Consider the following 17,485-nt stretch of genomic DNA (forward strand, 5'->3'; position numbering starts at 1 on the left):
AACAGGTTACAGACAAACACAAGGCTCCCTCTATTACCAGAATCATTTTTAGATCTTAAAGCAAAGTCTTTAAATGTGTAGAACTGTGCTACTGTTCAAATATACTTTATAACATTGCTTCCATAAAAAATATTGCTACCCTGTTTGTTTTTCTTAAGTTTACTGCTGAACTTCTGCTCAACTTATTCTCAGCTGAGAATATGTTTCTTCTAAATTTAGCTATTTGGACTTTTACAGTGTTAAGTCCCTAGTGAATTCTTGGTAGCATTTCATAAGTTACAAACAAAGGAACCTTATGATTCTTCTGTTTCAAAGTGGTTACTTTTGCTCTGTGTTTGTGCATGCGGACGTTTGTATATGCTCCCTAAGGAAGGGAAGATGACTGTTACCAAAGTTTCTATAGTAACCTGCGGCTGACCCAAGATCTTACTCTCCTGGTTTTCTTGGTTAGAGCCAACTGGCTTGTGTACCTAGTTTTACTTGTGAAAACAAGAGCATGGATGGAAGTTGATGGATTTCACCTTGGGGTGTGGTACTGGGATGCAGTGGTGCTGTGCATGTGGACTCAGGAGCTCAGCAGAGAGAAATGCAGAAACTTAAGTATAATTTCTGATATGGAAGTTGTTTGGAAATTTCTGAGTAGGAATTTCAGTAATTGCTTGTTCATGTGAGGGGCTCACTGTTCAGAGGATTCTGCTGCTTTTGTCGGCACTCTCTTTCTCTTTTGCCTGGAGATGCATAGCATATAAATAGCTACTGCTACCAGTGACAGTGCCTCTACTAACAATTCCAGAAATAATTTTTGCTTTATGCTGCTTATTCAAATCAAGAAGTGTATGTCTTAAGTAAATTTGAGGGAAAGCTGGTACAAATGCATGTTTGCATGTCTTGAGTTTCTCCTAAGAATAACTTGTGCAATGACAAGAAAGGCACAATACAGTATACTAAAACTGAAATGGAATATGAGTCTTGAATAATATCAAGGAAATATACTGAAACACTTACTATGTCACTTTATTTATTTGATATATGAGCGTTTTTGGCTGTGCATTTGAAATGTGTTTAGCATTGTTTAGATACAGAACTTGAACGTTCAAAACACTACAGGAAAAGGTAGTGTTGTTTTGGGTTTTTTAACTAAAAATAAGACGTTATGTAATAATTTTTTTTTAAAGCTTATCTTTAAACTTCAGAATCGAAACTGTCACTTGTAGTTCTGCAAGGTTGTGTTGATTATTATCTTCTATGTTGTAGGCAGAGAGAATTCGATAAGCCCAAGTATCACAAGAAGAAAAATAGATCAAGAAAATGAAATACTTGCTTCTCCTCCTGGTACCTGCGGCAACTGCCTTGCTGCTAGGTATGCTAAATAAGTCAACACAAATATAAAATAAACTGGATTTTAAGCAAAAAGAAATACTAAAGCCGCTGTATTTGACTGATAGACTTCTTTAGAGCAGTCAATCTTGTATGTCTTCTATGTTTGATACTTGTAAGTTGCTAAGTGAATTGAAAATAAAACACTAGCTAATTTTGAAAACTTCCTTGCTTTTACGAGTTCTTCCTTTCTATTTTTCTACTCCTTCACAGCTGGCATATGGTATTTGTTGACGTTATTTCGGCTTCCCAAATCCTCAATGTCCAGTGCAAGAAAGAGTAGTAGTGATGTATCATGTGCTTCTCAAGTAGTAACTTGCAAAGCTATTTATAATATTTACTGAGGGTTTTTTTTAGTAATAGCCTTGATTTCTACATTTAAATGTATATATTTCAGATAAATCTGCTTGAAGTACTCATGTTGATTGTAAGAACAGTTAAACTAATTATTTAATTAAAACCAGTTAATTAAGCAAGTTTCCATAGTTTCATACAGCATAGTAAAAAATGCATGGTTATATTGAAGTCTAGTATACTATTTGTCAGACAAATCATCATTTAAAATGAACATATTTCACAAAAGAAGCATTTTACAGTTTGAAATAAACTTATGGTAAGGTTTAAAATACTGAATGATAGTTAGGAGAAATATACATTTTATTCACTCAGGGAAATAGCCATGGTTGCAAAGAAAGAAAATAATGGAGGTGGTAATATGTGTAATGTCTGAAATATTTACTTATTTTCAGGAATTGAGAAGGGAAATTAATATTTTTTAATTTGGTTTTGTTTTGCAGTCCAACTATTTTAAGGAATACTTACAGAACACCTCAGAGAAGTAATATTCCTGGTTTGTATTTTCACTTTTCTGGTTTTACAAAATTTCTGTTTTCTGTAGATATAAATCCTTATGTCTTAGGTATTACTTAATGTCCTTATTACATAATGTTTTTTAGGACCATATGGAAGCTTGTTTTGCACACCAAAACTTTTGGAGGTAAATATTTTATTGTATTTTGGGTTTTTTCCTGAGTAGTACATTTAGAATTCTGTATAGAAGTAATAATTGTTAAATATATTTCTAGGTCAGAACTCCAAAACGTATTTCTGAAAGTCTGGGAGCAGAAGTGGATCCAGATATGTCCTGGTCAAGTTCTTTAGCCACACCTCCTACACTTGGTGCAACAGTGATAATAGGTATTTCTAAAACTGTACATTTGCTAAGGGTTAAAACTTCTGGTTTTGACACTGGAAGTTCACAGTGTGAAGTGATTTTCTTTTTTTTTTATTTTATTAAAAAGGACAAAACTCTTACAGTGATGCTTAGTGGGTGACTTTAAATAATGCAGCCCTAAAAGGAAGAAATAAAATTAAATGTATCATTGCTTTCTAAAAGTTTTCTTCCTTTGTATAAGGGATTAGGGAAGATAAATTTAAGAATAACATAGCAAAGCATAGAAAGAGTACTAGATAATGATTGCTTTTCACTATCACAGAACTAGATACTCTTAGGTTAAGTCGTGTAAGTATGTTTATGAAGTCTAAGGAGGTAGCCTGTTGAGGAAACTTTCCAGCAGCAGTGCTGGCTTCAGCATTTTTAACCCCTCTCACTGTGCCTGCCATCATATTGATGCAGTGAGACAGACTGAGATACTGATCCAGTTGAAGACCATATTTCCTGGGTTATTTGGACAGGGCAACTCCTGGACCTCAGTTACTGCGCCCCTGCACCAACAGCTGTGCCAGTATAACTGAGGATGAGAACGAGTGGGTGATGACTGTTTAAGTGGCACTAACAGTGATGCTAAACATTAAGCCTCAACCTAAGGTGTTGCTGTAAGTGGGATTTCTTTAGAATATGATAAGCAAAATGAAATTTGACTTAATGATTTGTTGATGAACATTCCTGAAAATGGGAAAACCTGGATGTCTGCTTATGTCCTGAAATTGCTATTGTTAGTGTTGTTAAACTGTCAGTGTATAAAGCATACAGAGCATGCAAGCATATAAAGCATGTTAAGAACACATGCAAGAATTGGGTATTTCCTCATGCAAGAACTGGTCATGGCATGAAGCCTTTCAGAGTTCAAGGACTGTCTGGATGACGCTCTTAGTAATATGGTTTAATTTTAGGTAGTCCTGCGAGGACCAGGGAGTTGGACTTGATGACCTTTATGGGTCCCTTCCAACTTGAGATATTCTGTGCTTCTGTGATTCCTCTGTTGGCAGGGAGGGGATGGTACTATTCTCAAGGATACTGAGTTGCGCCATTTTGGATGTTCATTGGTTCAGAATGATGTGACTTGAAAAGGAAGGCTGGGGAAAGTACCCATAGCTTAATGGTTTGAGAGACGAGTTGTGGTTTGAGCTCTCCTCATTCTCCCACTTCCTAGATGAGCCTAGTATTTTATAGTAGTGATACCCGCTCTCTGCCATCTGGTACGTGTAAAAGGAAAGTGAGTCATTTGGCTGCTATGTGGAACCTAGATGTCACGTCTATGAAACATGTTACTTGAATATACTGCTCTTTAGGCAGCTTAAAAATAGGTTTCACTTTCTCCTTTTGTAATGTAGGTGAAAAGATATTACTGTTCTTGTGGGAGGAAACGGAAAAACCCAAATTCCTGACAGAGGCTTGAAGTTCTCATCCAGATCCTTTGACAGAAAAGAATAGAGAGTGATGCCGTGAATAACTCCTGGAAAGGGGATTGGCAGTGATGGTGGGCTCAGGGTGGTAACTGGTCTACGTTCATAGCAGAAACCACAACTTATGATTTAGAGTGTTTTGTGCTGTTAGGAAACTGCGTTCATACATTGTCCCTCAGCCTAACTGTAGGACTTTTCAGTTAGAACTTTTGGTTAGTTTTTAGTAGCTTTTTGTTTACAGTTTCAGTTGCATTTAAAATAATCCAAAGAAAACTGTACAACCGTAGTTCAACACGCTGAGCAAATTGCTTAGGAGCAAATGAATTGACTTGTCTGTTTCTTCTCAAGCTAGAGAGAATGATTCTATTTCTGGAGCAAAGCAACAGGATGAAAGAGCTGAGATAGTAAGTAGTTTTAAGAGCAATGCTATTCTTTAATTTCAGTTAAGCTGTTCAGTTACATGTTTACAGTCCCTGAGCCAAGAATAAAAAATTCTGTCATTTTCATTCTAGACCCTCCTATCTGTCTCTTTTTAAAAGTTACTGCTTATAAAACTAAACTTGCAAAACCTGGCTGTAGACTGTATTTTCACAAATAACCCCCTTTGAGGAATATTTTTGCTCTGTTTTTAGAAAAAACAAAATCACTTGGATTCAGCAGTAGTGGGAGTCATTCAAAGAGAAATCAAACCTAGGAATTGCAATATGTTACTTATTTGAGGGTTGGTTTGTTTGTTTTTCTTCGTCTTTTGTCAAAGTTTTAGGAGTTATTGTTTGGCAATAACTTCTTGTTACACCAAGAGTTGAAGTTTATTATTAATTTCAGTCCTTTGAATAGTGTTAGAGAGAGTTCTTGCATAATTGTAATTTTACTCTCTGCATATGAAAGCCGAATGATTATTCAGACTGAAAACCAAGGATGACGTTAATAGGATTCAATTACAAATTTACATTTGATTCTTAACTACCTGAAACTTCACAGTTAACAAACTGTTACAAGTTAAAAATAAGCAAAATGTCTTTTTCCTTCCTCATATCTCCTTTGTTGCTTTTTGAGAGGCTTGCTTATAGTAAACTGCTGAACCCATTTGCTGCCCTTAAATTGTTGTAGAATGGAACCTGGTTTGCATTGAAAATGGGAATTGTCTGCTTATTTATTTTCAAGTGTACCTGTGAAGATTTTACCTTTCATTTTAAGAGATGCAGAATTATTCAGATACTGCAGTAAATGTTTAGAGTTTTGTGCTTTACTGAAAGTGACACTTACTGGTATGTAATATAACAGCTTATGTCATTGGTTTATAGATTTTGCACAACTTTTTTTCCAACTATGATAAATGTCCTGGGACAAGTCATGCAAGTATGCTGTCCGTACCAGACACAGTAAAGCTAAATGCTGAAGATGACATCAAGGATTTTGGTATGCATTGATGCTTTATTACTGAGTATACTGTGAAGCAAGATTGAGGGTAGAATTACGTTGTATGTCTTGAGCTGATCCTGTGGCTTATTTTCTCTGCCAGCTGTGTACTTCTACTTCCTGAATTGATTCAACTTTGTAAAACTAACCTGGCTTTAAAAAAGGGAATCGGTTTCTGTTGAGTCAGTGAATTAGATCAGTTTACCATGCCACTGGATGACAACCAGATTAGTACTGGTGTAAGTGAATGCGTGAGAGTGTATGGGAGAGCTGAGAGAGAAAAATGGTACAGGCTCAAGGGGGAGCAAGATTACTACTTCTAGCTATTGAATAGGTTTAGCTTCATCACGAAATTTCACTCCAATACTCATTATTCTGTGGTGAGCTTGTTTTCTAATCTTGCTATATCCTTTCTTCGTTTACTTCACGTATTAGGAGTTCAAAATGTGTCAAATCCTTTAGGAATAAGAAATGTTATTATTTTTTTTTTCAATGAATGCAGAAAATACTCAGCCAAAGGAAAAAATGTTTTCATTTTGTGTTCTTAGATCATGTTAGTGAACAAGTGAAAATGTACACTTCAGTGTGAGCTTTTTCATTTTTATTGAGAAATGATGGCAGAAGGGAAGAATATCAACAGAAGTTTGTTCAGCATGCATGGATGTAAAGGGGTGCTGTTGAGATTGATACAGGCTAGACAGGACGATATATCCTTAGGATTGTATGTCTCCTTATCTGAATTGAATGGACTGCCCTAAAATATTGTTTGGTGGTACATGCAAGAATTGTGAAAGAATTAGTTTAGAATCTGTTGAGGAGGGCTGAGAATGCTGGGGTCAGGAAGCATTGTTACTTGCAGAGCAATATATACTGCTATTTTTATATTGTAGGTTCAAACATGCTGAGAAAAATGTAGTTGGTAGTAAATATATTCAAGTAATCTGTAGTCAGGTAAATACTTTCAGAAATTAAGGACAAGTTAATGTCCTGTTCTATGTTCCAAAAGGGCTTATTACATCCCATACTACAGTAGAGAAGGCTAGTTAAAACAATGTCTGAGTAAAAACACGAGGAAGAAGAAAGCCATTTCTTTTAAAGTACAAAATAACTTTTGCAAATGTCTCTTTTTTTTTCTCTGTCTTACCTTTTTGATAATAGTTAATTTGGCATTTGAAGATGCAATGTGAAAAGGACAGCTCAAACCTCCATGTTTGTTTTCTCTGCCTTAGTGTTGTATGATCATGAAAGGCAATCAGTTTTATTAGGTATACATTTTGTTTCAAAGAAAATAAGAGAGATCATAATATTGATTTGAATATCTACATGATTTTAAGGAAATGAAGAACTTATACAATATAAATAAGCTGTGTCCTTAATAGCAGTGAGACTGAATATATGCACTCAATCCAAAGTACAAGAACTACCAAATATTTCAAAGATTTTTTTGCTGGATCTTTCTCATTTTTAGTTGTAATAATTTGGGGGAAGAGGAAAACTTTTTTTAACTGTTTACATTTAGTGTAACCATGGACTGCAAGATATGTACTGTCATGTATTAACACTTCAGAATTTTACAAAAGGAGCTAAATTTGCATATATTCATTAAGCATATTCATTTATAACCCAATCATTAATTCCTAAGGTTCATGTCACTAGTTAAGTAAGTCTAAGGCTGGTCATTGTAACACTAAGCTTTAGGCATCTGGTTCTTGCAGCAGAATTCACAGCTTTACTGTAGGTATATAACCATGGATTCAGAGTTAAGATTCTTCAAATATATAGTAATCGGAATGTTGACTGGAAAGCTGTTTAAATTGAAAAACTAATGGGAAACGTGAAATTCTGTAACATTTTAGATACTTTACCCTGGCCTGTTGGCCAAAACTTCATATTTAAACTCTTTAATTCAAAAAACAAAATTACATTATTCATTCGATTTATAACCCTGATCAGAGTAAATGGTCTGTCTTTAATCTCTGTGTCTAGAACTATTCATGAAGTAGGAGAAATAAGTTCAATACCCTTTGCTAATAAGGATTCCATCCTGAAATGGGGCAGTATATTCCAGTCAGTCAATATATGACTCCAGAGCAGAAACACCTAACATTTAAGCCTCTTTTTTTCCTGAGTATTGTATTATTTACCCAGAAGGAGAGGCACTGAAAAAACAAATTAAGTAGTTATTGCCTAGTTGGGGCACTTATTGGGAAAACAGGAGAATTCTGTTGTGCAGTCCTTGGTTTTGGGGTTGTCATTTTACTGACCCTCCAATAAGTTCAGAAGTCAAAATTAACTTCCCTGTTTTTTTTATTTTTTTTTTTCACCTGGCATCAGGTTATTCAGTGTACAACCAGTATCTACAATCTTTCAGATAATTCTGGTTTTCTTTTTTGATTAAAGGTAATGGCTCCTGCTTAAGTAAAAAGAAATACCACTGTTTCTTTTTAGAAAGCTCTGTTGACAAATTATTACAGGATGAAAGGATGTGGACACAGAAGTTACTCCAGAGGAAGGCACTTCAATAAGGGAAAAGGACTTGTACACTCAATCTGTAGTGTTACAGTTTCTTCTTTTTGAGGTCTTGTTTAGTGATACCTTCTGCCACTCAGGCAAAAAATAGAAAGTAGAGAATGGGTAACTGTTAGAGAGATGTGGTAAGAGAGGTTGTTTTATGCCTACAGGATGGGCATGAACCATTAATGGATGTATTACAAATAGTTGGATGTGTGTGACCAAGTATTGGGAAATCGTCTGTGGACTCCCAGATGGAAACGTACACTAAAAACTAAAGTACTCTCAAAACCTAGCTATCTTTTTCAATATGAAATATTTTGATAGGTAGGCCTAGTTTCATACATTTGAAAAGGTAATGTTTTTATTTGCAATGTATAAGCTTTTAAGGCTGTCTGTGGCATAAGGTTTAGGTTATTTTTTTTTCCCCCACTGCATATTATTTCTTTAGACAAACAAAAATTTCTCATTATTTTTCTAATATTTCTGCTAATCATTTGGAACTTACTAAAAGCTTCCTAAGAAATTTAAAAAATGAGAATCTTTTCTAAATCCTTCTAGACACTATACTATTCTATATCAAAGCAAAAGATAGTTTGCTAGAATCATCCTTAAATAACAGTTTCCTTAGCTGCCAGTTATAGACAAAAATAGGCAGCTTCTTAAGGTGTTTGGTGCCTACCAGCTGGTATAAGTTTTGGAGGAAAAAAATCTAGACATTTATCTTGTAAAGCTACCTAGTCATTCTCTTGTTTGTAGAAAAAACAAAATTCTTTTGAGACAAATAGGTTTCATCTTGGAAACCTGCTTAACCACCACAGTCCTCAGGAGGCCAGGGCATCTGCATGTATGTCCTTTGCCTTCTGTTTCCTCTAACAGCTGCTGTTGAAGAGTAACCTCCTTTAGACATGTAGATTTATTTTTCCAAACTCACTTCTGAGTAAAGGTAATTGCCATAAAATTGAAAGCTGTGTTTACCTATAAAAACACAATGCTGTTCCTAAGTTATTTCCCAAAACTTAATTTTTTACTTCTTTTCTTTTCCCCATCTTCTCTAAACTATTTAGAGTCTGAGATGTTAGATGGCTTATTTGGCGAGATGAATAGCTTTGAGGATACATTCAACATGCCTGCTAAGTCCAGTGGAACTCTTCTGTTGGTGCCACATGCTCTGGATGCAGTAGAGAAATGTGAAATAAACACAGATAAAGCACAAGGGAAGGGGGATGTTCCTTCCAAGCAGTCTATTAGAAGAAAGATTGGCATTTCACAGGAAGTGAAAACAACTAGCCGGACTGAAAAAAGCCACTCTGTTGAAATGAAGGATTCTTTACTCCAAAACACAGAAGATACAGGGGATAGTAAAGATGGCTGTATAATAGGACATGAAAAGGAGTTGGAGTCACTTAGGATCGCAGGAGATGTGCAAGATTATAGAACACACAAGTCATCTGAGCATGAGAAGCCTGTGAAAGAAGATGTGCCATCTTCATCAAGCGAGTGGTCTCAACTAAACTTATCTGATCTTGATGTAACTCACTTGGAAATGTCTATAGGTAGCTCTCCACGGTCTGACTTACGTAGAGAGAAAAATTTAGATGAGAAGTCAGTACTAATGACCAAGGATGATGCTGTGGAGACATCTTTACTGAATACTTCAGGCTTGATAAAAGCACAAAAGCTGTTGAGTGTGAATTTGTCAGAAAAGTGCTATGAAGTGAAAAACTCTGAAAACAACCCAACATCAGAAATAACGTCAGTAAAATCTGTGTCTCTGAGTGTTCAAGATCCAAAGTTAGTAAAAGGATGTGCAGCTGAGAAGGTTTCCAAAATGAACTTCTTAAACTGTAATTCTTTTTTAATTGAAAGTACAAATGTCACAGAGTATTCTGTAGTCTACAGTGGTAGCTTTTCCAAGCATTTAAAAGCAACTTCTAAATCTGTTGTAACTGATGTTCTGTCTCACCCACTTGTATGTAGTGCTACATCTCCAAATAATTGCAATGACCTACATTTAACAAATAGTGAAAATACTCTTACAAAGTCTGGCTTTAAAAGCCTGAATACGTTATCCAGCTTGAGAAAGAGATCCAAGAGATTTATTTATACAATAAATAATACTTTACTATATCAAGAAGAAAAAATACAGAAAGAAGTAACGTCTGAATCACCTGTTAATCCTGTACTACCACATTCAGAATCTGACTCATGTGAATTTAAAGGTTGTCATGTGGACAGTATTGATGAGCAAGGTATATTAAGCTTTTCATCATTTGTGGAGGATTCTGTATTTATTTATTAAGAACGTTTTATGTAAATGTTTCAGATAAAATAGTGTAAAATCCTGTGTTTGTGATAAAGTAGCTCTCCAACTGACTAGTCTGGGAATTGAGATGTAGAATTAGTCTGTTGTAATAGTGACAGAATAACATTATTTTCTAATAGTCTGATGCTAACTTAATGGTTTAGTTTCAGATTAGTTTCTGGAATAGAAACTTCCACCTTGAACCATTATTCTAATTGACAAGCTAAATTATCTTTATCAATGCTGTTTAGACATCCATAGTGTCAAGGGCCATCCTGAGTCGATAACTTCTAAGAGATTATAAAGAATAGTAAAATTGTATTGTTATTGTTCTAAAATTAGAGGGTTTAAGACTGTACACTTGTTTCTTCCAGAGGCACAAAATATTTTAAAAAACAAATTCTATAACAAAAACAAGCACATACTCCTAATTTTAAAAGCTGTTGTTCTTGCTAGAAGAATTACTTAATATTAGGAATTGAAGTACTTCTCTTTAAAGTTTGAAACAAGTTCTTATGTTGAGACACAAGGAATGGAAGCCCATATCTTCGAATTTCATTATAACTAAAACCTGATTTTTATTTTTTTTAACTGATAGCATTAACTGCAGGCTACTCATTTGTTTCTGGTTATTAGAACATGATTAGATTAAACAAATCTCCAATCTTGTCAAGGCATTCACATTTGAAAACAAAAGTGGTATTTATGGTACCAGTGTTAAACATGTGTGGAAAATTTTATGAAAATCTGAATCTGCATTTGTTTGCATAAATGAGAACTAATTTATTAACCCATTTTTTCTGTAATGTCTTCTTTTGTAGACTGTTTGCTTTTTGCTGAGAGAAAGCATTTGCAATCAAATATCAAGGAAAACAATTTCAGCACTTGTACTTTAAAAATGGATATAATGGATAGTTCATCTGATAATTCCTTCAACGATAGGCTGAAGCAACAAGATCTGAGAGACTTGGGGAAAAATGCAAGAGAGGATCAGCCTGCTACATCATTAAAATGCTTAGAAGTATCTAATACACAGAAAGAAGACACAACAAATTCTTTAAATAGTGAAATAATTTCAAATATAAAACGTAAAGTTCTAACTTCAGCATGCCTAATGGCAAGAAAGCGTTCCAGATTGCTCCCTAAAGGCTGTTGCTTAGAGAAAGGCGAGGAAGATAAGTATATAAGTGCTAATGGGAACAATGGAGCTACTGTACCTCGGAGCCTTAAAGAACAACTTGTGTGGTCTTCTAGGGATGATGAATGCTTGATTGATATGCACCATGACACTACGTCTGTGACAAACGGCAGCGTCAATAATACTTTGAGTCAGACCAACTTTGGCATAAATGGAGTCAGTAGTGATTGTTGCAATAAAATATCAACTGATAAAAGGCATGCTACAGACCAGTGGTCAGTAGTTGACTGTAGAGGAGTACTTGGACCTTTGGGAATAAACTGCTCAGAAAATGATAGTACTGCTTTAAAACAAGGGGAGAAAACAGATGCAGCTACCTTTTCAGAAGTTGTAGCTGACAATCAAGAGCCAAAGTCAGTTGAAAACAGTGAAAGCCCTCAAGCAGCTGCTTGCAATAATGTAGCTGTAGAGATTGCTAAAGAATTGTTAGATTGTATAGATAACAATTCTTTAAATGAAGTAATTTCTGAAGAAGCTAAACAAGTAGCACCTATGTATTCCAACACAAAGTCAAAGAAAAACCTGAAATATAAAGGGAAAACATCAGGAAGTCTTAATGCATGCAGTTTCAATCTGGGCCTTGGTGGCTTTCAGACTGCTTCCAATAAGCAGATTAAATTCTCTGAAGTCAGTATAGCAAAAGGCAAAATGCTGTTCAAAGATATTGAAAATGAATGCTTTGAAGCCTCTTCCATGGAAAGAGTCAGAAACTTCTCAAATCGAGCTAAAAAGGAGAATACGTTTTTCTCGGATTCAGAAAGCAAGTTGGGCAGTAATTTCTCTGATTCTTCAGATTCACAGACAAGTTTTCTTGAGCCCAGGCATACACAGTTTATTCCACATAAAGTTGGCTTGTGTAAAAGCTTTTCTAGAAGTCAACAGTCCTTGGAAGAAACAAATCAAACCTTGACAGCAAGCCAGGAAGCTGAAATTGCTGAACTTTCCAGTATCCTGGAAGAAACAGGTAGTCAGTTTGAATTTACACAGTTTAGAAAGCAGAATAACATGATACAAAGTCATGCCTTTCAACAATTCAGAACTGTAGAAACACGTGGAAAAATGAATGTGGAAAATATTTCTGAAACAAGGAAAGATGCTGACTTTTGCAGTGCCTTTAAATCTGAAAATCAAGTAAAAGATGACAAGTATTGTACTAAGCAGGAAGACACAAATGAAGACTCTGAAGTGGTGGAATACGAAAAAGAAAACGCAGTGGTTTTCCATAAAAATGACAAAAAGGTTACTTTTAGTAACTTAGACAGAAATGAAAGTAGAATATCTGATGGAAGCTTTCCAGTAGCTAAACAGGACAGCTGTTCTAATTTTGTAGGCTTTACTTCAGCTGGAGGTAAAAAAATAAATATTTCTAAGGAGGCTTTGAGCAGATCTGCAGAGCTCTTCAGGGATTTGGATGATGATAACTATTTGTTTAAATCTTCTGAAACTAGTACTAGATGTCACAATTCAAATGGGCATATGTCTTCTAACTGTAATTTTGTCAGATGCCTGACAAAAGGAAAGATAGTTTGTGTTTCAGATTTCAAAAGCATAGATGCCTTTTCCCACACAGGTTCTGTTTCCCACCACACACAGAAAAAAATTGAGGAAAATATTAGTATACCTTTTAAGGAAAATATGGAAAATGGGACAAAAAGATCAATAAATTATAATGAAAGTGTTCATTTCAATAGCACTAATAATATCATCAACAGTCTATCATCCATTAAAAAACACAACCAGAATCATAAAACTCCCAAACAATTTTTGAGTCAAGGAGATTGCCAAGTTGAGGGTAGTTTGCAAGAAGACTCATTAGATGTAACATGTCTAGGAGATTCTATTACCACTGCAGAAGAACATAGTTTATGCATATCAGATGAAATGGAAAACCTGTCTCCTAATCAGAAAGGAGAAGACAGAAAGCAGGAAAATGAACACTTGTCACAAAAATTTCGAACTACAGCTGGTGGTGATGTATCTATTGCTCATGCAGCTTTGGATAATTCTCTACGCTTGCTCAATGTACAGTGTGGAGAAAGCAATGTAAATGTTTTGGAGAACTCTGATAAACAAAAGACAAACAGTAAAAACATGGAAGGAGAAGACACCACCCATCATACAATGCTGTTAGTGAATGAAAGCAGAATAGGTTCTTACCATCATCATCAAATACCTTTCGCGCAAGAGGTGGATGTTGAAAAAAATGAAGTGAAGGCAAGTTATCTGACAGGTTTTCATACTGCTAGTGGCAAGAAAATAACAATTGCTGATGGATTTTTGGCTAAAGCTGAACGTTTTTTTGCAGAAAATGTTGATTTAGGAAAGGAACATAAAGACAGTTTTGAGAACCCCTTAAAGAAAAGGAAATGTGGTAAAAACTCTGTCAAAGACTGTGACTTAGGTATTGAAAGCATTGCTCAATGTGATCCAGAAAAACTTAATAAAAAGCTTGTTCCTGAAGAACCTGGAGATCAATTTAAACAGACAGTAGAGAGCAGTCCCATTAAACACACCGTGATTTTTGATACTGTTAAAGTAGATACATTTGTTAATTTAGTTGAAGATTGTGAAAGAAGTTTGGTAACTTCATATGCACATAAAAAAACTGATGTCAGACCTGGAAAGTCAGAATTGGAATATCTTCCTGGACAGGAGAGTGATGCTTTAAGTAGAACTCATTTGTCTGAAGATGGAAAACTGCTTGCAGAGGGAAAGACTGAATACTCAGCAAAAGGGAGGGATGATTCAGAAAACATGCATGATTTTCCTGTGCACTCTGCTGCATCTCTGCATTTAATCAAGGTATCAAATGACCTTGAAGATAATTCTGTGCCTGGAGATACAAAAAATACTGTATTTGTTGAGGATAGTAACAGTAAAGCTAATCAATCCCTTCTCCTAACTTCAAAGAGTAGCTCTTCTCACTTGAATGGTGACAGTAAGGAATTTGACTTAGAACATTTAAATGAACCTTGTGCTGATACAAACTGCTTCACAGACACTATAGTTAATGCTTGCCAGAACCAGTCACTAATCAGTCTTCCTGAAGATGAAACTAATATAACCAGCTTAAAAGAAACATCACTTGATATTGAAAATCAAAAGGATGATAAGAAACAAATTGTGTTTAGTACAGCAAAAGGTAAAGCAGTTTCTGTTTCAGAACATGCGTTAGCAAGAGTCAGACAAATGTTTCAAGAAGACTACAGTGAATCTGTAAAATACGAAATTGAGACTAACTCAAGAACTAATCAAACAGAAATTGCTGGAAATTCATCTTCCGTCATTCATGTTGAGTGTCCTATTTCTGCTAAGTTTTTAAATGCTGCAAGAAGTGAAGAGATTAATTCAGCTGCATCCCATTTTATTAAAGTAAATGCAAGTGCTAATGAAAATGGTCACCAAGATACAAACACATTTGTAGATTCAAAGTCTGTTTCAAATTCTCAGAGGCGATGCTTGGAACATAATGTTAAGCTTTTAGCACACTTGCCTGTTCCAGATAAGCAGATAAAGCAGTTAGATTCTTCTAAAAGCAATCTTGGATTTTTTAGTACAGCAAGTGGTAAGCCTGTACAACTATCAGAAGAGTCACTCAAGAAAGCTAGACAGCTCTTTTCTGAAATGGAAGGTAATCATTCATCACATGTACAAGAAGCATTTTTAGTTGAGGAAGATGTTGAAAAGTCTGAAATGCACACTGAAGTAGTTCCTAGGAAAATGCGGATAGTGTTACCAAAAGGGGAAAAAAATGTCAGCACTGAATTGATTTCAGATCCTGCTTTTGGGTTCAGCACTGCAAGTGGAAAGCAGGTAACAGTCTCTAAAAATGCCTATCAAAAAGCAAAGGCAATTTTAAAGGAATCTGATGACTTTCTGCACAGTGGGCTTTGCATTACAGATCAACTTAGTTCAATTAAAGAAAATGGTCAACATGTAAAATCTTCAACTGATAAAGTGATTTCAGAATCTAAAATTGAAGAAAGCTGCAATGAAGACTTAGACTTAAAAAGTATCTACCCTGCGGAAATGAAGTCTTTTCCAAGCGCTCACCATGTCAGAATGCCTGAGTACGTGCCACATAGTACGAAAAACAAGCAGTTAACATCATTTAAAAACAGCTTTCAGCAAGAGACTAGGTCTTTCAGAAAAGGGCAGCTGAATCTGGGGATGAAAACAGAGTCTGAAGCAATTTCATGCAGTGCTACTGCTAAAGCAGAAATGAATATTGATCTCCTCCAAACTCCAAAAAATTATTTGGAAGCGGAGGCTGTGGAAAGTGCAAGAGCTTTTATAGAAGATGATCTTTCCGATTCTGGAGTACAAATTAATGCTGCACAGTCTTTCAGTGGCAGACCGGATAAAAACTTTCAGAATAAGACCTTTGGGAAGAGGCACTCTGAAGAAGAAAACTCACTGGGTAGGTCTTTGTCTTATATATGTTCAACTCCGTATTTCTGCACAGTGGGTTGTTTGAGGTTTTTTTGCATGTCACATTGATTTTTAGGTCATATAGAAGTTAGAAGTTCTTCCTCTAGGTGTCAATGACAAAAATTCTTCTTGCTGCAGGCAATAGTTCATCCACTCTTTCCAGCCTTAAATGCACAGTACAAGATAAATTTGTCATTAGTAATTTTGAAGGTGTGCAGGTTTTGCTGTTTTATCATAAAGTTATGGAAGAAAGCTACTGCTCCTTTTCTCTCTGAGTAGACTTCCTTATTTTCTTTTTCTCTGCACAAATCTAGTGTTTTTTATCGAAAAATGAGTAGTAGTATTTCCATTTTCACCTTCTTGTGCCTTGTAGGTGAGGACACCGTTTCACTTGTATCAAGTTTGCTAGTCTGATATGAAAAATAGTTGTTGGTCTAAAAGTGCAGTTTCTTACCACCTAAAACTGATCTGGCTCAGGACTGAAGTGTTGGTACTTAATGCCTGCACAGTGACCAAGATCTCTTCAGGGACCTGGGCCAGCTGAAAGTTATTTATGGAAGAGTAGATAGCAACAGAGTTGCTGCCGAGCTGCACAAGTTCAGGTTCAAAGGTTGGGCAGGCATGTGGGAAAGTTTGGGTAGGTGTGAAAATGTCGCTAGGACTCTATCAGTCCAACTTGAAACAGCTGTGCCACAGTTGAACCATATTCTTAGTCACAGCTTCTGTAAAAGATGTGTTACACGCTTTTTTTTAGAATTCTGTAGGGACTCTGATTACTGAAGGTACAAAAGAAGATGCAGGTGAGCTGGGCTACTGAAGTCTGCTGTGGTGCACTTTCTGAGGCAGACTGTCTCAAGTATGTTTGATAACTTCAGGCTCACAAATTTTGATTTGGATGGAACAGACCTACTGACCCCAAAAGATTCTGCAACAGATTTCATTATATGGAGTCTTGAAATAATTCTTGGTAACACAATGTACAGTCATTCTGTACAGAAGAAACATTTGCAAATTGTGGTGAAGTAGCTCTTGGGTTCAAAAAGGCCTTCTAGTACAGACGTGTGATCTGAAAACTTGCTAATTCTGCTTGCTCTGACTTCTGGAATGTTTTATTTAGAAATTATAATTCAGTTATACAGTATTGGTAAGAAACTGAACTTAAAAGGAACATCACTTTTAAAAATCTGTGGTTTTATCCTAGGAGAACCTCCAATTAAAAGACAACTACTGCTTGAATTTAACAAAACAAAGAATCCCCCCCGATCTTTGAAAGCTTCGAAAAGCACCCCTGATGGTAATTTTAGTCTTCTTGTGTTCTAAGCAGTAATCTGATGTCAGTTGTTATCTTTAGAATTCTTCAGTTTTCAATAAACTAACATATAATAAGATTGTTTAACTGTTTCTTTTAGCAATATAGTCATGGAAATCCAGGGAAGCCATTATGGTAATGTCTCTGCTGACTTGAAATCACATGATTAATGGTATGCCTTCTTGTGTAAGAATCTAAATATATTACAGTGTACTACTTCTGCAAGAACTCTGGTTTAATTTGCAGCTTGGTAGGAGTTTATCCAGTTTCTCACAATCCTAAATCTCAC

General features: G+C 35.6%; 1 protein-coding gene across 1 annotated transcript in view; it reads left to right on the forward strand.

The window, feature by feature from the left end:
• Positions 1–17,485, forward strand: part of BRCA2 (BRCA2 DNA repair associated) — a 40,109-nt gene that overhangs the window by 1,819 nt on the left and 20,805 nt on the right. Inside the window, exons 3-11 of the mRNA XM_009820558.2 lie at positions 1,255–1,360; positions 2,175–2,227; positions 2,334–2,374; positions 2,463–2,574; positions 4,372–4,427; positions 5,328–5,442; positions 9,021–10,205; positions 11,080–15,876; positions 17,089–17,181. Coding sequence (XP_009818860.2) covers positions 1,255–1,360; positions 2,175–2,227; positions 2,334–2,374; positions 2,463–2,574; positions 4,372–4,427; positions 5,328–5,442; positions 9,021–10,205; positions 11,080–15,876; positions 17,089–17,181 — 6,558 coding nt within the window. The remainder of the gene's footprint in view (positions 1–1,254; positions 1,361–2,174; positions 2,228–2,333; positions 2,375–2,462; positions 2,575–4,371; positions 4,428–5,327; positions 5,443–9,020; positions 10,206–11,079; positions 15,877–17,088; positions 17,182–17,485) is intronic.

The sequence above is a fragment of the Gavia stellata genome, chromosome 1 (genome assembly GCF_030936135.1).
Source record: "Gavia stellata isolate bGavSte3 chromosome 1, bGavSte3.hap2, whole genome shotgun sequence".
Taxonomy (NCBI): Eukaryota; Metazoa; Chordata; class Aves; order Gaviiformes; family Gaviidae; genus Gavia; species Gavia stellata.